The sequence below is a fragment of the Grus americana genome, unplaced genomic scaffold, assembly GCF_028858705.1.
Source record: "Grus americana isolate bGruAme1 unplaced genomic scaffold, bGruAme1.mat scaffold_91, whole genome shotgun sequence".
NCBI lineage: Eukaryota > Metazoa > Chordata > Aves > Gruiformes > Gruidae > Grus > Grus americana.
In genome coordinates, this window is record NW_026562100.1 from 381502 (window position 1) to 404638 (window position 23137).

Genomic DNA, 23137 nt, shown 5'->3' on the forward strand with positions numbered 1-23137 from the left:
GCACGGAGCACGGCAAGAACAAAACAGCCTCTTCCCATCGTAAATTATCAACTCTCCCCCAAAGCAGCTTAATTTTCCTTGTTTTATTTTATTACGAGTAAACACCAGAGAAGCCCCGTGAGCCAGCAAAAATGAGAAGCAGCGTCAGGCGTAGGAAGCCAGACTCTGACTTTGCACCACACCCGCTGATTTGTGGCTACGTTTTGAAATGATTCCTTTATTTGTTTTTAATGGGCCACGTCTGCTGTTTGGGCTGACTTACGTGAGCGGTGGGAACGCGGCCGGGAAGGGGACGCCACGGGGCTCCTCCTTCGGGGACCTCTTTGCGGAGCTGCCGAATATAAGAAAACAGGTGGAGAGAAAACTTCTAAAACTGCGTTATCGACTGGGATCGTGGCGTGGTGGGAGGTTATTTCCCAGCGTGGTCCCCTTCCCCTCTCCTCTTTTTACCTGTACCGCTTGGTGTTGATGAGCCAGTGCACAAAGTCCTTGGCCTTCATCTTGTCCAGGTAGCGGGTGAAGTCGCTGGTGAAGGTGCCTTCCGAGTGTCGCTTGATGTTGGAGGCGAAGCTTTGGGCGCTTTGGGATTCGTACGACTGCCATCCGCTCGGGAGAGAAGGATGGGGGAAGAAAATGTGGTTTAATGCACGTGGTGGCATCCTGCATTGTCCCTGCGGGAGGTGCCCAGAGCGGGGGTTGTGTCCTGTAAAGTACTTTACTGTGTGCAGCATCCTCCAGAAAAGCTCTAATAATAAAGAAAAATAATTTGCAGTCTCGGGAGGGTCTGCCAAGCCAGGCCAGGGTTGTCCCCGACATCATATATACGCACTATCCTATCCCATATTATTTGCCCTACTCCTTGCTCGGCTGTGGTGGGTTCATGCCTGGGAGGGAGGGAGGGAGGGAGGGAGCGTGGTGCCGCCCCGAGGTTTAGATCAACCTCCTCCAGCTCCAGGACAGAGAGCTGACATTGGGGTCCCCCCCTTCCACAAATTCCCCCCGGCAGAAGATCCCCAAAGGATTTTCCTCCCACACAGCTGCCGGCATGGAGCGGGGCTCAGCACCCAGCCCAAATGTGTTGGGTTTGTGTGGCAAGGTTTTGGTAGCAGGGAGGGGCTACAGGGGTGGCATCTGTGAGAAGCTGCCAGAAGCTTCCCCTGTGTCTGACAGAGCCAATGGCAGCCGGCTCCAAGATGGACCCGCCCCTGGCCAAGGCCGAGCCAATCAGCGCCTCTGTGAGAACATATTTAAGAAGGAAAAAAAACCAGTTAGAGAGAGCTTTTGCAGCGGGAGAGAGGAGTGAGAAGCTGTAAGAAACTCTGCAGACACCCAGGTCAGTGCAGAAGGAGGGGCAGGAGGTGCTCCAGGCACCGGAGCAGAGATCCCCCTGCAGCCCATGGTGAAGGCCATGGTGAAGCAGGCTGTCCCCCTGCAGCCCATGGAGGAAGGATGAGGGGGTGCAGAGATTCCCCCTGCAGCCCATGGAGGAAGGATGAGGGGGTGCAGAGATTCCCCCTGCAGCCCATGGAGGAAGGATGAGGGGGTGCAGAGATTCCACCTGCAGCCCATGGAGGAAGGATGAGGGGGTGCAGAGATTCCACCTGCAGCCCATGGAGGAAGGATGAGGGGGTGTAGAGATTCCCCCTGCAGCCCGTGGAGGAAGGATGAGGGGGTGCAGAGATTCCACCTGCAGCCCGTGGAGGACCCCACGCCGGAGCAGGTGGAGGGACCTGAAGGAGGCCGTGGCCTGTGGGAAGCCCACGCTGGATCACGTTGCTGGCAGGACCTGTGGACCCGTGGAGAGAGGAGCCCACGCCAGAGCAGGTTTGCTGGCAGGACTTGTGACCCCGTGGGGGACCCACGCTGGAGCAGTTTGCTCCTGAAGGTCTGCACCCCGTGGGAGAGACCACGCTGGAGCAGTTCGTGAAGGACTGTAGCCCGTGGGAGAGGCTCCATGTAGGAGCAGGGGAACGATGAGAGGAGTCCTCCCCGTGAGGAGGAAGAAGCGGCAGACTCAAAGATTAATTAGAGTTGTACATTTTTTATCTTTGCTGGATGCCTTAGCAGTTCAGGGGGAGTAAAATGCCACCCCCCACCCCCCCTCATTTGCTGAAAATTCGACATTTGTTTGCCTATCACCACGCACTTTCAGTGCTCTGGTTTAATTTCTTTGGTGGCATCTCCGTGTGAGGCTCGCTGCGATTTCGGGGATGCTGTGGTGGCCGGGGAAGGGCGATGGGATGCTTGGAGCATCTCGCCACGGACCTGGAGGTCCCCACTTGTCCCGTTTCCTCCCACGTTTGCTCCTGAAGCTTTAAAACTTAATAATATAAAAGCAGCGGGGGATCTGAGCCGCCCCGTAACGGGTATTTTCCCAAGGGTTTGCGCCTCAGTCGTATGTTGGCAGCTTGTGCTGTGAAACACACCAAAACGCCGCTTATGCCTTTCGCCCCGGCATTTACACCCCATTTCTCTCCTCCGGGTAGGTTTGGTTCAAAACAGAGCTGGTTTCTCCCCATCCACTAAGTTTTCCAAGCAGGATGAGTTTTGGGGTTGTGTGGCTTTAAATAACCGCCCATGCCCAAGATTCCGATTCCAAGAAACGGTCACTTTTTGTGTACCTGGAGTTGGTACACAGCGGGCGACACTGAGCTCCTCTCGGTGAGGGTTACTGCGGTGTCCTGGGGGGGGTCTAACCCCCCTTGATTGATCCCCAAAACCCCAAAACCGCTGACCGACGTCAGGATGAGCCAGGACGAGGGTTACAAAATGACGCTGCTGGAAGAGTTACAGGTAGGGGCTCTGCCGAGGGGCCCAACGTCCCCGATGCCCCCCCACCCCGCCCCAAACGGTTGGAAACCTCTCCCCGAAATCCCGTCGGCATTTCCCCGGAGCGCAGAGGGATGCGGAGGGGGGAGATGCTTTGTGCCGGGGAGGGCTCCCGGCGGCAGGTTCAGCGTCGTTGGTCGGAGTACGGGGCCAAAACGGTTTCTAAGAGAGACGGAGACTTTCCCCGTGTCACCCGCGGGGTGTTTGACTCCCAAACCGCCCCGTGTATTCCCACTCCAACACCCACCTAATGCGCTCGAGCTTGTGATTTTGTTTAAATCGCGATTTTTTTTTTTTTAAACCGTGAATTTTTTTTGAAACCGCGATTTTTTTCTTTAAACAGTAATTTTTTTTTTTTAAATTGCAATTTAAAGCGATTTTATTAAGCCCTTTCATCCCATACCTTTTCCCGGCTTGGGGTTTGGAGTTTCTTGGGGTTGGTTTTTTTGGGGATTTTTTTTTTTTTTTGGCAAAACCAAAGGGGAGCAGGATGCATTTTTGCTAAGAGGGGACGGAGGGTGGTGGAGGCCATCATCGGAGAGAGGACAGGAAAGCCACGGGCGCGTGATAATCCGGCTGCCGGGTTACGTGGGCGAGTCCCGGGAGCTGGCGGGGAGTTAGCAACAGGTCGGCTCTGAAATTAATACTCGGGGACCACCAAACTCGTTTCCAGACAGGAGCGTTTCTTCCTCTTGTTCGTTAAATTAACCGGTGCCTTTCCCGAGCATCGCTGCTGCGCGGTGGCAGGTGATGCTGTTCACTCGAAGCAGGAATTTGGGGGATAAAAAGCAGATTTCACGTTAGTGTTTGCAGGTTAAATCATAACAAGTTATTTATTCTCTGGCTTTGGGTTTGTGTTTTTTTTTTTTTAATTAAGTCTTTGTGATTAATGCATCATCATTAGTACGACGGGCAGCATATGCCAGCGCAGCGTTTGAAGTTTTATTTTAAATTATGGGTTTGGTTCTTTTGGGCTGTTTCCCAGTGCCCGGTGTAGCTCTTGCTTCTTGAATTTCGTCCAACAGCCCTGACAGTTCCCCAAGTTTTCTTGGTGTTTTGCTCTTCTTCAAACTTCGGTTTCAGAAATCGAGCAACTGGGTGCGAATCTCAGAGGTTTTTTGGGGGTTTTTTTTGTGTTTGAACGATGCTACGGGCTGTTTTATTGGGTTATGGGAAGAGAAACCTCCTCCAAGTCCGTTCTTTTAGGGCTGTGCCTGGAGGAGGAGGCACGCGGAGGCGTGATGCTCGTGGATTTGGGTGGACGCGGGGGTGGACGATGGCCGGGAGGACGTAAGGGAGCTCTGCGCAACTTTTCCCTTCTCCTTTCTAAACAGGGAGATGACGAAGAGGCAGCGATTGACCAAGGAAGAACGAGCAACGTCGTCAATATTCACTATGAGAAGGAGGAGTTGGAAGGTGAGTCTCTGCTGAGATCCCGGTAGAGGAGCCGCCAGCCCAGCGCCTTTTCCCGTCGCACAAAGTCCCTGCGACGTCCCTTGCTTGGCATTTTAGATGATCGGGAACCATCACTTGTTGTTGCTCTCTCGTTGCAAAGTTTGAGTAAAATAGGCTTGGGAAAAAAGGACAGGTCTGTGACGTTCAGGGATCCAGTTAAAAGAAAATTAAGAGAAGTTGATGTTTCCTCCTGGGATGGCTGCACTGATTTAATTGCAGCATCTGCGTCAAGCGTCTCCGCGGTATCGAGAACGATGCAAACGCCGCTTTTTCGCAGGCCACCGGACCCTGTACGTGGGCGTGCGGATGCCGCTGGTGAGGCAAAGCCAGCAGCATCACCGTCCCCACAGCCAGAAGCATCGGGAACGGGAGAAGGACTCTGCCCCGACGGAGCAGGGCTACCACTGTAAGTCCCGCCGCAGCGTTCACTGAACTCCTCGGGGCTACGTGGGTGCTGGGGTCTTCTGCAAGCAGGTCCCCGTGCCGGTTTGAGTGGCTTGCTGTTCTTCCGAGGGAAAGCGGCATCATTTAGCAGGACCCTCTCTCTTTTCCCAAACTTTCCTCTTTCTTCTCTTTTTTTTTTTTTTTTTATTTTTTTTTAAGACAGTTAAATGCATAAAGGATTTAGGCTCGCCTTCCTCAGAGGGATCCTGGCTTTAAAAATGGAACTGTGGGGAAGGGAAGGTGCCCATCCTTATGCAGAGGTGGATTAGATGCTTCTCCTTCTCTGGGGCTCTGTGCAAGCCTGGACAGAGCCAGGGCAGAGGGGCCAGCCCGATGTTTATGGTGCCGATCGATGCCCGCTTTGCCTGTGAGCGTGATGGGCCGTATTCGGGCACGGTAACGGGATGGGGCTTTGCCTTCTGCCCCCAGACACTCCGTCCCAGCGAGTGCAGTTCATCCTCGGGACCGAGGAGGATGAGCAGCACGTTCCCCATGACTTGTTCACCGAGCTGGATGAGATCTGCGTGAAAGAGGGTGAAGATGCCGAGTGGAAGGAAACGGCAAGGTAAATCCCCGCTGCCGGCCGCGGTGGGAGAGGAGTCCCCTCGCCGGCAGCGCCCGCGGGCTCTGCTTTCCGCTCTCCGGGACTTTGGCAAAGCTTTTGCAGGTGCCGATGCGAGGAGCCTTCTCTCGCCGCCCTGTAGCTCTGTTAAAGGGGTTGCGGAGCTGAGGCCGTTTCCTCGCAATGGGGCTGATCGCGCCTGATGTCCGCAGGTGGCTGAAGTTTGAGGAGGACGTGGAAGACGGCGGCGAGCGCTGGAGCAAGCCCTACGTGGCCACGCTGTCCTTGCACAGCCTCTCTGAGCTGAGGAGTTGCATCATCAACGGGACGGTGCTGCTGGACATTTGTGCCAACAGCATCGAAGAGATTGCAGGTACCGCGGGCGCCGCGTCTCTGCGGGAACGGCCGAGCTCGGTTTGCCGCGGTGCCCTCCGCTCCCGAATCAAACCCTGCCCCAACGGCGCGTCCTTTTCCAGAAACCCCGCTGTGTTTTTAAGTTGGTTTTGGATGCAGGCTGGGCGTGCAACAGTCACACCAGCTTTTTCTGGTGTGTTTTTTCCATTTTTTTTTTTTGAATGTGTAGAGTCAGACAGAAAGGCCAGACGGGGCAAGAAAATTGCATTATTTCGAATGGGAAATAATTATCTTAGCAGAGTGATGAATAAGCACTTTGCTCGTGTTTTTTAGCAAAAGAAACTTCTTGCTTTCGCTGCAAAGGCTGAACTGTATTAAAATGTCTTGCTAAGCAAGGCTGGGCCTGTGTCAGGGGATCCTGCGTGGCACAGCCTTCCCCTGGGGGCTTCAGGGCTTGGGACCTGGGGGGGTTTCTGCTCTGACGGCTTCGTTTCCCTTTGCCATCCCCAGATATGATCCTGGGCCCGCAAGACCAGTCCACGGAGTTTGACGAGCACGTGCGGGCAAAAGTTCGAGAAGTCCTACTGAAGAAGCATCACCATCAGAATGAGAAGAAAAGAAACAACCTTCTTCCCATCGTCCGCTCGTTTGCTGATGTGAGCAAGAAGCAGTCAGACCTGCACCTCCTTGACAAGCCAGGTGAGGGTTCCTGCAGGGCTCTGGTCCCATTCGACTTGTCCTGGCAGAGGAGAAGCATCCCAATTGCTCCTTGTCCGTCTTTCTGAGTGTCTTTCTTTTTCCTACCAGCCCAAACACTCACCCCTCATCCTTCTCCTACCACTGCAGAAGCTAAAAATGGGGTGAACCACGAGAGCAACGCGATGGACTTAAGCAAGGTGAGACGCTCGTAGCTATCTTATGCCTTTAGGGCCAGATTTGGTCTTGCAAATTTGGCTGCAGAGTGCTGAGGGCTTTGCTTTTGGGGTATTTGCCTGAAAATCGCTTGTTGTGCCTAGGCGCAGCTGCATTTCATGAAGAAAATTCCCACCGGGGCTGAAGCATCCAACGTGCTCGTAGGAGAGCTGGATTTCCTTCGCCAGCCCATCGTGGCATTTGTCCGCCTGACCCCGGCTGTCCTCCTCTCGGGCATGACGGAAGTTCCCATCCCAACAAGGTCTGAACGAGAAGCACAAAGATTTTATTTCAAAAAACCCCCACCCAACAAAAGAACATCAAGGTGCATGCATCAGTTTGGCGTCCCAAGGGAACAAGGGCAGGGGGAGCGAGGACATTTCTCCCACTCGCATCCCTTCCCTGCTGTGTCTTTCAAACCCCTTGGCCAATTTTAATGAAAATTGGCCCAAAAATTAAATTTGCCATCGGTTTTGGTGAATTTCAAATTCCTGGCGGAGTCGGTGAGCCTACGTGTCCCCTCTGGAGCTGCGCTCGGGGCTGGGGGCTCCCAGGGATTTCCTTGGGTGTCCTTTGAGCAAGGACACGTTCTTCTCGCTCATTGTGTTTTTCTTGCCCAGGTTCCTGTTTGTTTTGCTTGGACCAGAAGGCAAAGCCCATCAGTACCATGAGATCGGCAGGTCCATGGCTACTATCATGACGGATGAGGTGCGAGAAGAGAGAATTCCGGGTCATTTTTGGTTTTCTTCACCTCTCTGCAGTAGTGAGGAAGAGGATTTGCTTCCCAACTGCCCGCACCTCTCCAGATAGCCCACCCCTCGTTCACACGCCGAAGCAAACGCACGGATTTGTATCACCCCACCTCTTGGAGGTTGAAATCCCACCCGGTGTGCATCCTGCACCTCCCCGGGGTCCCCAGCACCCTGTCCCCAGTGGTGGCGTTGCCAGGGCCAGTGAAACTTCCCCGCTTTGAGCAAAAGGGTATGGTGTGCCATGAGGGATGGGGACCTCGTGGAGGAGATGATTACAAGTACCGTGATGGACAGATTTTTCCATTTGGGGGAATATTTCCTGCCATTACAAGCAGGAAATTTGGGGAAAATGATCTTGCATTTAGCCAGGAGCTTACTGTAGTGCTTAGGACATCGGAGATGGGTTGTCCTCTGAGCAGGTTGTCTCCTGTCGGCAGGTTTTCCGTGACGTTGCCTATAAAGCCGAGAACCGGGCTGACCTCGTGGCCGGCATCGACGAGTTTCTGGATCAGGTCACGGTCTTGCCGCCAGGAGAATGGGATCCATCGATCCGAATCGAGCCCCCGAAAAACGTCCCTTCGCAGGTGGGTGCTGCGGCGGAGGGAGGCGCGAGGGGGACGGGCAGGCCGGCGGCCGGCCGGCCGGGGATGCTGTTCTGGGACCCAGATTCACCAGGTCCCAGTTTGACGCAGTCACATACCCAGACCAGAAGCCCAACAAGCCAGTGGTTACGAATCCATAGCTTTGGCTTATTTCCTTTTTAACAGGGAAAAAGGAAGATGCCAGGAGCTCTCGATGACAGTGCTTCTCACAGCAAGCCAGAGAAACACAGTGGTCCTGAACTGGAGCGCACGGGAAGGTGTGAGCTTTAATAGTTTGTGGGGTTTGTTGTTTGTTTTTTTTTTTTCTCTTTGCCTCTAGAATCGGAGCGTGCACCTTCCCTTGTAGCAGTTTTCTGGGGTTAGTTGGTTCAGTGAAGGGGCTTCACATTACCAGCTCGGTCCCCTGGGCTGGGCAGGTGAGATCTGGGCAGCTGGGCTCAGCCACAGCACCACTGCAGACAGATTTTCTTGATTTGGGGTGGAAGCAGCTGTGTAAATACCTCCAGGGAGAGCTCTGCTGCTTCTCCAAGCAAGGGACAGTTGCAGTAAGAGGGGATGGGCTTTCAGGTTTGGTCCTTTTTCTTTTTGTTGGAGGGGTTTTTTGTGCTTGCTTGGTTTCTGCCGGGTATAAAACGGCCGAAGGAGACTGCTGCTGGTTAGCAATGAAGGTTACTGTCTGCTTGGGCTTGTCCTTCTGCAGCAAAAACCCCTCTGTGTGGTCTTGCAGGGAAACAGTCTATTTGTTTTTCCTTCCTCCAGGCTCTTTGGAGGTTTGATCCTGGACGTGAAGCGCAAAGCCCCGTGGTTCTGGAGCGACTTTCGGGATGGTCTGAGCCTGCAGTGTCTGGCGTCCTTCCTCTTCCTCTTCTGTGCCTGCATGTCCCCTGTCATCACCTTCGGGGGACTGCTGGGGGAGGCGACCGACGGCCACATCGTGAGCAGCTCTCTTGGGTGGCGTGGGGGAGCGCAAAACTCATGCAAAATCTTCGCTGCAGTGAATTTGCTTTGGGTTTTTTCTTCTTTTTCCCATTGATTTATTTCCTCGCCGCTGCCTCTTCCCTGGACAGAGTGCCATGGAGTCACTGCTGGGCGCATCCATGACCGGCGTGGTGTATTCCCTCTTTGCTGGCCAACCTCTCACCATCCTCGGCAGCACTGGACCCGTCCTCGTGTTCGAAAAGATCCTCTACAAATTCTGCAAGTAAGGCCGGCTGCCGCGGCCGAGTGCCGCGAGAGCCTTCAGGAGGCACTGGTGGAGAAAAGATGTTTTTCTCGACTTTTTCTCAGTGAGAGTTGTTAGATTTCAGTTGTTTTCTGTGTCGCAGACGTTGCACGCTGCTGCTTTAGTATGTGATGGTGCAAGAGCCCTTGGTCTCTGAAGGATGGATGAGGTTGTTTGGGGTTTTTAGGGTTAAAATGAAGCAGGAAGAGGAGAAGCCATAAGGATGGGGATCCTTGTGTTGTGATGACTTTGATGTGAGATGAGACACCCTGATTGCAATTCAATTTATTCTTCAGCCCCAGCTTGCTGGTAGCAGGTGACTGGGTGCAAAATCAGCCGGGGTTTTGGTGTTAGGGCATGGGGGTGATGTGGGAGGACACCACCTTCCACAAAGGGCCCTGACCTCAATTAGCCTCCAAGGCCTTAACACAAGCTAATTGTTAAATAACAATCATGAAATAATTGGCCTCTCCTCCTGCAGGTCCGCACCCTGCACCGCAGCCCCAAGGCTGTCTGTAGTAGGACATGGAAAGTGCATTTACCATCTGCAGCCTTGACGTGCTCCTAAATTGCTCGTGATTTTCCCCGAAGGAAGGCACGGCTCGGCGCCTCTTCCTGGCCTTTCCAGCCTTTGTTTGATTTTGGTTTCCCAGGGAGTACGCGCTCTCCTATCTCTCTCTGCGGGCCTGCATCGGGCTGTGGACTGCCGCCTTCTGCATAGTGCTGGTGGCCACCGACGCCAGCTGTTTGGTGTGCTACATCACCCGCTTCACCGAAGAAGCCTTCGCCTCCCTCATCTGCATCATCTTCATCTACGAGGCTCTGGAGAAGCTGAGTCACCTGCGAGAGACCTACCCTGTGCACATGCACAGCAAGCTCGACTTCCTCACCGTCTACTAGTGAGTTTTTCTTTTCCTCCTAAAAGGCTGCTGCCCCTTGGCAGGAGCTCAGGGCTGCACCTCCATTGCCTTTCCCTCACCCTCGTCTTGGCTTTTCTCCTCCCAGCTGTAAGTGTGAGGCACCAAGCCATCCCAGCAAGGCAACCCTGCGTTTCTGGGAGAGCAACAAGATCGACGTGTCTGGCATCGCCTGGGAAAACCTCACGGTGACTGTAAGTGCCCCAAGCCACTACTTCCGCGGCCGCGGGGTCCAGGGGCGTTCACATTTTGCAAAAGTCAGAGCCCTTCGGGTGATGAGGGGCTTCAGACTGTGCTAGTGCTGCTCTGCAAAGGCATTCTTTAAATCTAACGTGTGGTTTTAACCCGCTTGGTCCTGGGAAGGAGAGTCCACCTTGTCCCCCCAACATCGTGGGTAATAACTGTCCTCCTTGACCCTGTCGCAGGACAATTTTTCTGACCAGGAGCAAGGTTAAGTGGGTGGTTTGATTCTTGTAGAAGTTGGAGGACTTAAGTTCCTGCTTGAAGGTAGTCCTTAGCTTCCTTACTTGGTTCCTAAGAACTCCAGTCCTTGCTTGCTTACTCAGCACTGTCTGTAGGTCCATGCATAAATTTGCACGTCTGAGCAGCCTCTCGGGCTGCTGTTGCTGGAAGCAAAGCCCAGGCATAGGATGGGAGGCTCTTCAGGACATCTTCATCCCCTCTTGGCCGTGTCCTGGGAGCCCTTCGCTGGGAAGGGACGATTCGTCTCTTCTCCTTTCCTTCCGCGGCTGTCTTAGCCCTCCTTCCCTGCTCCCTCTTTCTCTATCCCCAAGAACTTCCAGTGTTTCCTTCCCCTCTTGGCGTCTTCTTCAGCCACGGTTGCCTGCCATTCGAGCGGAGGATGTGCCATGGGTCTGTGATATGGTGTCCCATCACATCTCGCCTCTCCGCTCTCCTCTGTGCGGTTCGATGTGTCACTTGTTCAGCTGCTGCTCATTCAATATAAATCTCCGTCAGCAGCAGCAGCAGCAGCAGCAGTTACAAGGTCATGGATCTTGGACCAAGATCCTCAAAAGCCCCGAGTTATCCCAGGTTTCCTTGCCGCACGTGCACTACCTTTGTGTCCTGACGCTCTGTTTCTCCAGGAATGTCGGTATTTGCATGGAGAGTTTCACGGACCTGCCTGTGGACGCAACGGCCCCTACGCGCCTAATGTCCTCTTCTGGTGCTGCATCCTCTTCTTCTCCACCTTTGTCCTGTCGAGCTTCTTGAAGAAGTTTAAAAGCAGCCGTTACTTCCCAACCAGAGTAGGTAGAAGATGGTGGCCGGCAGCAGTCTCCACACTCATTTCCCAAAATGGCTTTCCCGGAGCGCTAAGCAGTATTTGCCACCGCTTGGTCAAGCTGGGAAACATTGACCTTGAAGGCCAAACTCTCCAGCAGCTTGGATGTCCCTCCCTCGTTTCCATGAGTGCTAAACGACCGCGGCGTTTCCCACCTGCCTCGCGACCTGCCCCCGAGCGATATTTTGCTCAGGCAGTGGGAAAAGAGGTCTTCCAAAGTTGTGGGGGTTTATTTGCCTTTTTATTTTTTTTTTTTTTACCTTCTGTGCATTATGCTCAAGGGGAAAGTTGGTTCAAATGAGGAGCTGCCATAGGAAAAGACACTTTTTCTTCCTTTTGAGGAACATACGATGCCTCAGTGCGCCTTATTCCCATTTTAGCTGTGAGCGTGGCTGCAGTGGCAGCCATCTGCTTCCTTATTTTTTAATATTTTTTTTACTTAAGGTTTGAATTCAAACAACCCTCTTCCACCTAATTAAACTCTTTTTTTTTTTATTGTCTGACACCAGCTCTCACAGAGACAAGCACAGCAACAGTAGCTAACCAAGGGATTTGGCTGCATGTCCTCAGAGTGGTGGGATTTTGTTAACCAGCCTTAATGTTGTTGATGTCTCTCATTTTTCCATCTCATGTTGCGGCCCCCTTTGCGATGCCCCTTTCAGCTCTGGTTTCTTGCCCCAGGTGCGGTCCACAATAAGTGACTTTGCTGTTTTCCTCACCATCGTCATCATGGTGCTCATTGACTTCATGACTGGGATCCCGTCACCGAAGCTCCACATCCCCCATATGTTCAAGGTAGGGGGGGTGTTGTGGCACGGAGCGGGTTTCACCGGGGCAGGACAGGGCTGAGTCTGGAGGAGATGCTGGTGGTGTGACCATCTCCTCCTCCACCTCCAAGTGCATCGTTTCCTCCTGGAAATGAGAAGACAGCCCCAAAACTAGGTACCTGCAGGAGAAATAGCTACAGGTGCTTGCAAAGAGGATGCTGGCACTGCTGAGCCCCGGGGTGACGTGAAACCAGGGCTGGGAGATGCTGTGACACGGGGATGGAGGGGAAAATCCAAGCCGGTGAAGTAGCTGGGCTGGGAGACGAGGCTGATGTGTGTGCTTTGTTGCAGCCTACCAGAGACGACCGCGGGTGGTTCATCAACCCCATAGGACCCAACCCTTGGTGGACGGTGGTGGCTGCGCTCATCCCAGCTCTGCTTTGCACCATCTTGATATTCATGGACCAGCAGATCACGGCTCTTATCGTGAACAGGAAGGAGCACAGGCTGAAGGTAAGGGGCTGCAGGAGACAACCCCATCCGCAACCCGCTCTGGGCTGCAGGTACGGGGAGAAGCTCCAATTCCAAATGCCTTGTGAAGGCATTGGTTTGGAACAACGTCAGGCAGCGTGGCAAGATGGTCTCCTGGCTTAATGATGACACAGGGAGCAAACGACAACAGGGGAGTTCAGATGAGCAATCTTTCGGAGGAGCATATTAAGCTTAGAGCGTTGTAGAAGCACGCTTTTGTTTTAAAATGTCAGCAGCAGCTGGGGAACGAATCATTTTGATGTGCTGCCAGGCATAACTGAGAGTCATATCTTACTCGCAAGTGGTAGAAATGTCTTTATGAATGAAAAATAGTAAGGTGGTTTTTTGGTTGAGAAGTAGATACAAACTCCCCAAATCCACTTTGTCTGAAGTGCTGCCGGATTGTCATGCAAGGTGCTTGCGCAAAGACTGGATACATCCTTATTTGTTTCCAGTTCGTGTTTTCAATTTTCAAGACGTCGACTTGAGCTCCTACAGGGTTGTTTGGGTCTGACTTGCGACGTTGTCCTTGCTCTTGTCCCGTGAGATGCTCTGTTTCTTGTTTCGCTCCGCGCAGAAAGGATGCGGGTACCACCTGGACCTCTTCATGGTGGCCGTGATGCTGGGGGTGTGCTCCGTGATGGGGCTGCCGTGGTTTGTGGCTGCGACCGTCCTGTCCATCACCCACGTGAATAGCCTCAAAGTAGAGTCTGGCTGCTCAGCTCCAGGAGAACAGCCCAAGTTTCTGGGGATACGAGAGCAGAGAGTCACTGGCTTGATGATCTTTGTGCTCATGGGCTGCTCATTCTTCTTCACTTCGGTGTTAAAGGTAAGAGGAAAATGGAAACCACCCAACAACCGCGAGCTTTTTGGAGGTTATGCAAAACTAGTCCCCTTTCTCCAGGCCTGAGTAGCTGTGGAGCAGAGGAGGAGGTGATCCCAAACCTTGGGGCTCGATCCGTGGTGGGAACCACCCTCGGTTGCACTTTCCAGCCCTTCAGACCCCAGTTTGGCACGCTCGAGCCAAGCGAGCAAGCCAACTGCTTGGATTTTCAGATGTCTTTCAGGCCCACCCGTGTTTATGGGTTACGATGAAGCGTATTTAGAGCAGTACCTCTGCTCTTTCAACCAGGCAGCACGTTACCGGTTGCAATTTGTTCCCCCAGATGCCTCGGAACAGCCGTTCCCAGTAGCTAAACGCGCTGAAATCGTCCCCGTGGGCTTCCTTGCGTGTTGCCACAAGAACACGTACAAATGTTTTTCTACCGTCGCAGAACGCGGCATATGGTAGCATGGGCGAAATCACCTATTTTCCTCCAACCTTTCTGGAAAACAGGATTATTCTGATGAAGTGTAACTCAAAAGCTCAGCCTAAAGCAGAGCATTAAATCATTCGCACGCACAAAATCTCTGATGGTTAAAATCCGACACTTCTCTAACCCTGTGGAAGCTGGAAGGCTTTAGGCAATTTTAGGCAGGGACTGTAGAAGAGAGCGGTAATACTGAAAATGCAATTTGAAAACAAGAATGCACTAACTTCTGTATTTATTTTTGGAGTTTATACCAATGCCTGTGCTTTATGGCGTCTTTCTCTACATGGGTGTGTCGTCGCTCAGAGGAATTCAGGTACGGCCTCTTTTACAGCGTGTTGGGTCCCTGGTATTTCATCTCTATAGAAGCAGGTAAAAAAAGCAGTGGCATGGGGGAAAAACCCCTCTCCGAAAGCAAGCGATCAAAATATTTTGTGTAAGAAAAAGATTGGAGGAGGCACAGGAGGTGTATAGGGCCGGGAGGACCGGGCAAGTTCAGGGCAGGTTACAGGAAAATGGGGGAATTCAGCGCGAAGGGAAGGCGATTTCTGTGGCTGGTGGAAATCCTTGCTGGGGGATTCAGCGTGCTGAGAAACGCTGAGAACAGAATAACGGGGAATAATTGCAGTTCGGTGGGCAGCTCTCGCGGGCAAGCCGGTTTATAGATGGAGCGGAGGGAAAATTGGGTGCTGCTCGCAGAGGAACGCGGTGGGATCCAGGATTTCTCATTGCAAGTGAGATCCTGAACACTCCCTCCGCGTCTCCCCGGGGCCAGAAACTTCTCACTGTTATTTTACAGTTCTTCGATCGCTTGAAGCTGTTTGGGATGCCGGCGAAACACCAGCCGGATTTCATCTACCTGCGGCACGTCCCCTTGCGAAAGGTGCATTGCTTCACCATGATCCAGCTGATCTGCCTCGTCCTGCTCTGGGCCATCAAGGTGTCGCGTGCCGCCATCATCTTCCCCATGATGGTAAGAGCCGGTGCTGCTCGGCGTCGGGGTGTTTGTAGCGTCGGAGCGAGCTGTGGCATCATCTCTGACCTCGCTGCACCTTCCCTCTTATTCGTGAAGGTTTTGGCTCTCGTTTTTGTCCGGAAAGTGATGGATTTCTGCTTCTCGAAGCGAGAGCTCAGCTTTCTGGATGACCTTATGCCAGAAAGCAAGCAGAAGAAGTTGGACGATGCCAAAAATGAAGCCAAAGAAGAAGAGGTGAAGCTTGCTGGGTGCTCGGGGCCGGGCGTCTCCCTCGGGCTGTGAGATTGCCTCTTTCTGCCACAGCTCGTCTTTAAATGTCGGGGCAAGATCAGAACTAAACAGAAACGGATCCTAATAGCCTGGATCACACATCGTAACCTTTTGTCCTAAATTAGCAGTGAGCTTAACACTTGACTAGAGGTATAATTTTAAAAATGAGTCCTATAATAAAGATTATTATTATTATTATTATACCCTGCTGCACTGATAGCTAAAGCTGCCGCAGGTCAGGAGGAGAGGACAGCGTGCAACGTCTTTACTGGGTGCTGAGTTTATCTCCGCTTTGATTAAAGACCGAGAACTTGATTTGTCCCTTTTCCGTCAGGAGTCCCAGAAGGTGATGGAAGCTGCTGCTACAAATTGGGTTCAACTGAAAGTGGGGAAGACCAGCGACTTGGATATCCCACAGCAAAGCAGCGACAGGTAAAGTGCCACCAAGCGCCAGGACCCCCGGCAAGATTCGTTTGAAGGTGTTTGGCACCGTCTTTATCGAGCGTCCCTCGGTAAAGCGGTCCGCTCGGCGGGAAAATCAAATTTCTGGGCAGGGCTGCCGGAGGCGATGGCGGGGCTCTGCCCCTGCGCAGAGCGGCTGCACAACTCCCATTTAACCCCCAAAACTTGCATCATCAGTGACTTTAGGGTAGCAGGAGATCCTCATATTTAAGAAAGAGGTGGTGTAGGCACGACCTGTAGCAGCAGTGGCTTAGGAGCCCGCTCCAGGGCTAAACGCCAGCAAGAGCCTTTGCCTGGAGCTGTTGTTCTACAGGCTTGCCTCCCGCAACTCCTCATCCAGCAAAACCTCCGGTGCTTACGCTGAGCTTTGGTTCCCCGGGCCCCCCTGGTCCTCTTGCTGGTGCTAACGCACTTGGCGGCAGCAGTTCCCGTAATCACGGATTGCTATGTAAAATATTTATTGCAGGACCGATCCTTCCGAGATTAATATCTGGGATGAAATGTCGAAAACGACCGTGTGGAAGACTCTCCCTATGAACACAGAAACAGTCTGAATTTGGGGAGGAAAAAGGTAAAGGACCGCATGTGAGCGTGACGAGATGCGCGCGTACGGTTTTCCCGTGCTTCGGCCGGCAATGCTGAGCAAACGAGCAGCGGCGAGGACGGTGGCACGCCAGCCAGCTCCTCTCTGCCGCGGTGGTCCCACGAACGGGGCTCAAACCCCATCTTCCACTGATGATGCTCTCCCTTTTTTTTTTTTTCCCATTCTTCCCCCTCCCCAGTTTTTATGTTTAGGAATCTTGACTTTGAAGGAGAGGAGCGAGAACGTGACTCAGGGATGTGCCAACGCGGACACGGGGAGAAACTGCTTTTTTTTTTTTCCAGTTGGAGGATTCCCATTAAAGCCATGCAGACGTCTTCAGTTATCCTTGGTGTGCTTCAGGCATTCAGTATCTCTAGACCAGCAAACTGAGGTGCACATCACGGTCAATGGGAGTTCGGTGTTGTTGAGCCTCCGGGCGTACGTGCGTGTGTTTGTTGCAGTTGCGTAGTGGTAGAGGGACTGCTAGCGCTTTATCATTCAGTGCTATTTTTTTAATATCTAATTCCTCCTCTCCTTTCTCTTTTTTTTTCCAAATATAAACTCATGTTTATGTTCCAAATAGTTTTCTGTTATACTTGACGCCTTCTCCGTTTTCTTCTTTATCACGGCCGGGTTTTTGGTCTGGTTTGGGGTCCAGGCTTTCGTTCACTCCCACGTCCCTTACAGGTAGGAGAGGGATGTCCTCCCTGGCGGGGCAGCCTAAGGAGCGTCCGAGCAGTTGGGCTAAGGCGAAGGAAAAGCGTTTGCTCCCTGCCCTCCAGTTTTACAGCATTTTACTTTATTTTAATTTTCATTTTTATTTTCTTTTTATTTTCTTTTTGACTTTTATTTTTCTTTTATTTTAATTTTTTTTTTATTTTTATTTTATTTTAATTTTATTTTTATTGTATTTATTTTCTTTTCCTTTGGCTCTGCCATCAGCCTGGAAGCTGCAAAATGCAGAAATGCCCCTTTCTTGTCCCCTGGCCGTAAACCGAATATAAGGGACCACTTAAAATCGAATACTTTGAATACAGCGTATGGTTTTGGGAAAGGCCAGGTGAGACCTGGGGCTCTGCGTCCCTGGGCTGCCCCCCCCGTTGTTCCTCCGCTTTCCTTCCTTTTACCTCCCTGGGACTCTAGGGGTTGGTTGTTTTGTTTTTTCTTTTTTCAGCCCTGTCCTTGCAAAGTCTTTTCTCTCGCAGGGTGGGACGAGCTGGGAGGAAAGCGGGAAGCTGCCTTCTCCTCCTCCCTCTCCCTGCCGCTTTGCAGGAACAAGCTGTTCAGCAGAGACGGTTCTCGTGCCCCCTTCACGTTTTGGGGGGGGTCCTTGGGCTGCGGCGTCACCCCAGGCACATGCGGTCGAGTCGGGTGGCCCTGGAGCCTGGGAGGAGAGGACAACCCAGAAGAAAAGGTCCCCTTGCAGCCCTGCACCTTGCTGGGGGCTCAGCACCTGCTCCAGGCTCTTGGCGGCTGCGGCCGCTGCCCCGCGCCCAGCTGGGACGGGCGCACGAACCCTCCTGCCATCGGCTTCTCCCATCCGCCGCGGGAACCGTTTTGTGCATCAAACCGACCCAAAGTGACGTGCGGGTGGGGAAAAGAAAATGTGAAATGGCTCTGTAAGGGTGAGAGCGGCACATCACCGAGCAGGGCCAAAATCGGACGCTTTTACGGGATGGGGCTTTGCAAACCGTAGTTTGACGGTTGCCGGCACGGCGGGGTGACCGGTGGAGGGGGAGGAAACTGGTTTAGCTCTTCAAAAAGGAGGGGAGGCCAAAAAAAAAAAAAAAAAAAAGCAAAGGGGGTGGGGTGCTTGGAGGAAGGGAAAGGTGCAAAGCCTGGGTTTTCTCGCTGCTCTTCCTCCGTGCACCTCCCGTCCACGCTGCCTTCCTGTGCTGCTCCCCCGTGCCGTCCCTCCCTCCCCAGGGAGAAAAGGTCGCAGTGGGGGAGAGCCCTGAGCTCTCCACCAGTTGGAAAATAAACTTGAATTCCCGTGGAGGTAGAAGCGTTAAGCCGGTGACGGGCATGGGCGTGGAGCTGGGCGGTTGTGGTACCAGTCCCCTTGCTGCCCTGTCCCTAAATGAAATTATTTGGCTTCTCGTAGCGGCCAGTTTTTCTTTTGTCCTTGTTCTTTTCCGTAAGAGGAGAGCGCAGGGCTGGACTCGGCTCCCTCCTGGCAGGGGCCGGAGGCTGGGATTGTTCCCTGCGCGTGCCTGGCGTCTCTTCGGCTCGGAAAGAAAGAAAAGACAGAAACCCACCCGGGAAGGAAAACGGGGCCGGGTTGAACGAAGAGCTCCCCAGATCTCCTGGGAGCCCCTTCGAAAGAAGTTTCCTAAAATGTAGGTGCATGGAAATCCCTAAGGGGGGAAAAAAGATGTAAAAAGGTAATAAATAAGGTGCTGGCACTTTTTCTTTTTTTAAATTTTATTTCATTTTTTCCCCCCATGTGCTACATTTAGAAATACAGACACTATTTTTTCATTTTGGAGATGCTGAAATATATTTATTTTATGGTAAGAGATGCTCTAGTTTGGAAATGCTCCGTGTTGTAAATAAAACTGAGCGGGGGAGGGGGTTGGAATCCATCAAGCAAATCTGTGTTATTTATCACTTTGATTCTTTGTGTGTTTTGTTTTTTTTTGTTTTGTTTTAATTATTCTTTGATTGATTTTGGGTTCCTTCTGTAAAACTCAAATAATATAAATCTGTGTCGCCGTCTCGTGGGTCCCGTCCGTGAAGGGTTGATGTTGGCTGACGGGTCCACCCGCCTGAGCCGTGTCTGTCTGATTTTTCTCTTGTCACCCATTGAACGTAATGGGAAAAGAATATAATAAAAGTCTCGTGTGTCTTGCTGTGCCGCTCCCGAGTCTTTTAAAGGGAGGAGAGGAGTTGGAGGCATCTTTGGAGCTTTTTAAGGGGGGGTTTGGAGTGGGCAGCGCTGATTTGGGGGAAATCCATCTCCCTGGGATGTTGGGTCAGGAACCAACCGATTGGGGAAAGAGTTGAAATCAGTGGGTTTGGGGTTTTATTGATTTATGTAATTTAAAAAAAAAAATTCTTTTAATTTCTCTATGCAAGTGATGGCAATGAGCTCTGTGTTGCAGGAGGGAGGCGACAGCAGCATCACCCACGTCACCTCTGCCAGACCGGGGGTGTGCGGGGAGTTCAGAAATGGGACTTGGGGGGGTGAAGGTGTTGGTACAGGAGAGAAGTCGCCCCATCCAGAGTGAGCAGATCCTCCCCCCTGCCTATTTTGGCTTTTTTTTGGACCATTTGCAACACAATTAATTACCATTCAATCCAAAGGTTCTAGTTATCTTCCTTTTTTTTTTTTTTTTTTTTTTTTAAAATTTCTTTCCAAATCCCTTCTGGCACAGGTCTGTGGGGTCAGGCAGGTTCATCCCGATCACCCTTTTACCTAAAACTCGAGGAATTGAGAGAAAAATGGGGCACTTGAGCCAAGCCGGGGATCGGAGCCCGGTGCCTCAAAATCCCCCGGGACCAGCGGCGCGCGGGATCCCGATGGGATGCTCGGAAGCATTGGAGACGTCACCAACCGGCTGCCGGATTTAACAAAGGTTTTATTACGGTTTAGGGAAAGCCGCAGGATCTACAGCGCCCTCGGAGCTGTTAGAGAGAAAATGAAGCCGGAGAAATGCAGGTTTGAAGGGAAGGCTGATCCGCGGGTGCAAATTTTCGGAGGAGGTGACTGGGAAACACCGAAGGGATTGATTGATGCGGCTGCGTGTGATGGATAAATCCTTCCCGTGGAGCATCCCATCGCTGGCAGTGATGGACGGGTGCAACTATCCCCAGGCTGATGCTGCTGGAAAGCTGATGTTGCCGTTTAATTGTACCTTCAAAATAAAAAGCAAACAACCACCAAACAGTTTCACGGACTAGAAACTCCCCCTAACATCAGTTTAGGAGCTTGGGAACAGCGGATTTTCTCGTTCGCAAAGGAGCAAATGCTTTGCTTCGACGAGACCGCAACGTGGTAATATCCCCTGTAAATGCAAACGATCCCGCCGCGTTGAGACTGAAATGAAATGCAAAACGTCAGCACGGAGCACGGCAAGAACAAAACAGCCTCTTCCCATCGTAAATTATCAACTCTCCCCCAAAGCAGCTTAATTTTCCTTGTTTTATTTTATTACGAGTAAACACCAGAGAAGCCCCGTGAGCCAGCAAAAATGAGAAGCAGCGTCAGGCGTAGGAAGCCAGACTCTGACTTTGCACCACACCCGCTGATTTGTGGCTACGTTTTGAAATGATTCCTTTATTTGTTTTTAATGGGCCACGTCTGCTGTTTGGGCTGACTTACGTGAGCGGTGGGAACGCGGCCGGGAAGGGGACGCCACGGGGCTCCTCCTTCGGGGACCTCTTTGCGGAGCTGCCGAATATAAGAAAACAGGTGGAGAGAAAACTTCTAAAACTGCGTTATCGACTGGGATCGTGGCGTGGTGGGAGGTTATTTCCCAGCGTGGTCCCCTTCCCCTCTCCTCTTTTTACCTGTACCGCTTGGTGTTGATGAGCCAGTGCACAAAGTCCTTGGCCTTCATCTTGTCCAGGTAGCGGGTGAAGTCGCTGGTGAAGGTGCCTTCCGAGTGTCGCTTGATGTTGGAGGCGAAGCTTTGGGCGCTTTGGGATTCGTACGACTGCCATCTGCTCGGGAGAGAAGGATGGGGGAAGAAAATGTGGTTTAATGCACATGGTGGCATCCTGCATTCTCCCTGCGGGAGGTGCCCAGAGTGGGGGGTGTGTCCTGTAAAGTACTTTACTGTGTGCAGCATCCTCCAGAAAAGCTCTAATAATAAAGAAAAATAATTTGCAGCCTCGGGAGGGTCTGCCAAGCCAGGCCAGGGTTGTCCCCGACATCATATATACGCACTATCCTATCCCATATTATTTGCCCTACTCCTTGCTCGGCTGTGGTGGGTTCATGCCTGGGAGGGAGGGAGGGAGGGAGGGAGGGAGGGAGCGTGGTGCCGCCCCGAGGTTTAGATCAACCTCCTCCAGCTCCAGGACAGAGAGCTGACATTGGGGTCCCCCCCTTCCACAAATTCCCCCCGGCAGAAGATCCCCAAAGGATTTTCCTCCCACACAGCTGCCGGCATGGAGCGGGGCTCAGCACCCAGCCCAAATGTGTTGGGTTTGTGTGGCAAGGTTTTGGTAGCGGGGGGGCTACAGGGGTGGCTTCTGTGAGAAGCTGCCAGAAGCTTCCCCTGTGTCTGACAGAGCCAATGGCAGCCGGCTCCAAGATGGACCCGCCCCTGGCCAAGGCCGAGCCAATCAGCGCCTCTGTGAGAACATATTTAAGAAGGAAAAAAAAACCAGTTAGAGAGAGCTTTTGCAGCGGGAGAGAGGAGTGAGAAGCTGTAAGAAACTCTGCAGACACCCAGGTCAGTGCAGAAGGAGGGGCAGGAGGTGCTCCAGGCACCGGAGCAGAGATCCCCCTGCAGCCCGTGGTGAAGGCCATGGTGAAGCAGGCTGTCCCCCTGCAGCCCATGGAGGAAGGATGAGGGGGTGTAGAGATTCCCCCTGCAGCCCATGGAGGAAGGATGAGGGGGTGCAGAGATTCCCCCTGCAGCCCATGGAGGAAGGATGAGGGGGTGCAGAGATTCCCCCTGCAGCCCATGGAGGAAGGATGAGGGGGTGCAGAGATTCCACCTGCAGCCCGTGGAGGAAGGATGAGGGGGTGCAGAGATTCCCCCTGCAGCCCGTGGAGGACCCCACGCCAGAGCAGGTGGAGGGACCTGAAGGAGGCCGTGGCCCGTGGGAAGCCCACACTGGATCAAGTTGCTGGCAGGACCTGTGGACCCATGGAGAGAGGAGCCCACGCCGGAGCAGGTTTGCTGGCAGGACTTGTGACCCTGTGGGGGACCCACGCTGGAGCAGTTTGCTCCTGAAGGTCTGCACCCCGTGGGAGAGACCACGCTGGAGCAGTTCGTGAAGGACTGTAGCCCGTGGGAGAGGCTCCATGTAGGAGCAGGGGAACGATGAGAGGAGTCCTCCCCGTGAGGAGGAAGAAGCGGCAGACTCAAAGATTAATTAGAGTTGTACATTTTTTATCTTTGCTGGATGCCTTAGCACTTCAGGGGGAGTAAAATGCCACCCCCCACCCCCCCCTCATTTGCTGAAACTTTGGCTTTTGTTTGCCTATCACCACGCACTTTCAGTGCTCTGGTTTAAATTCTTTGGTGGCATCTCCGTGTGAGGCTCGCTGCGATTTTGGGGATGCTGTGGTGGCCGGGGAAGGGCGATGAGATGCTCGGAGCATCTCGCCATGGACCCGGAGGTCCCCACTTGTCCCGTTTCCTCCTACGTTTCCTCCTGAAGCTTTAAAACTTAATAATATAAAAGCAGCGGGGGATCTGAGCCGCCCCGTAACGGGTATTTTCCCAAGGGTTTGCGCCTCACTCGTATGTTGGCAGCTTGTGCTGTGAAACACACCAAAACGCCGCTTATGCCTTTCGCCCCGGCGTTTACACCCCATTTCTCTCCTCCGGGTAGGTTTGGTTCAAAACAGAGCTGGTTTCTCCCCATCCACTAAGTTTTCCAAGCAGGATGAGTTTTGGGGTTGCGTGGCTTTAAATAACCGCCCATGCCCAAGATTCCGATTCCAAGAAACGGTCACTTTTTGTGTACCTGGAGTTGGTACACAGCGGGCGACACTGAGCTCCTCTCGGTGAGGGTTACTGCGGTGTCCTGGGGGGGGTCTAACCCCCCTTGATTGATCCCCAAAACCCCAAAACCGCTGACCGACGTCAGGATGAGCCAGGACGAGGGTTACAAAATGACGCTGCTGGAAGAGTTACAGGTAGGGGCTCTGCCGAGGGGCCCAACGTCCCCGATGCCCCCCCACCCCGCCCCAAACGGTTGGAAA

The 23137-nt window shown here is 52.8% G+C and overlaps 1 protein-coding gene across 1 annotated transcript; it reads left to right on the forward strand.

The window, feature by feature from the left end:
- Nucleotides 1–4157: 4157 nt before the first annotated feature.
- On the forward strand, nucleotides 4158–16222 carry LOC129201303 (electroneutral sodium bicarbonate exchanger 1-like). The gene is made up of 23 exons (XM_054812424.1): nucleotides 4158–4245; nucleotides 4562–4690; nucleotides 5158–5293; nucleotides 5503–5663; nucleotides 6155–6343; nucleotides 6452–6540; nucleotides 6661–6818; nucleotides 7177–7264; nucleotides 7746–7892; nucleotides 8076–8167; nucleotides 8670–8844; nucleotides 8978–9111; nucleotides 9786–10031; nucleotides 10138–10243; nucleotides 11156–11317; nucleotides 12034–12147; nucleotides 12471–12632; nucleotides 13228–13479; nucleotides 14208–14276; nucleotides 14760–14933; nucleotides 15033–15170; nucleotides 15541–15638; nucleotides 16135–16222. The coding sequence occupies exons 2-23, from the start codon at nucleotides 4591–4593 to the stop codon at nucleotides 16220–16222; spliced, it is 3078 nt and encodes a 1025-aa protein (XP_054668399.1). The 5' UTR covers nucleotides 4158–4245; nucleotides 4562–4590.
- The last annotated feature ends 6915 nt before the right edge of the window (nucleotides 16223–23137 follow it).

Bases quoted from the DNA above. Each gene is read 5' to 3' on its own strand.
- LOC129201303 (XM_054812424.1), top strand. From the start codon at position 4,591: ATGCCGCTGGTGAGGCAAAGCCAGCAGCATCACCGTCCCCACAGCCAG. The intron at 8,168-8,669 runs GTGTGAGCTTTA...TCCTTCCTCCAG, and splicing joins GAACTGGAGCGCACGGGAAG to GCTCTTTGGAGGTTTGATCC. The intron at 9,112-9,785 runs GTAAGGCCGGCT...TTGGTTTCCCAG, and splicing joins ATCCTCTACAAATTCTGCAA to GGAGTACGCGCTCTCCTATC.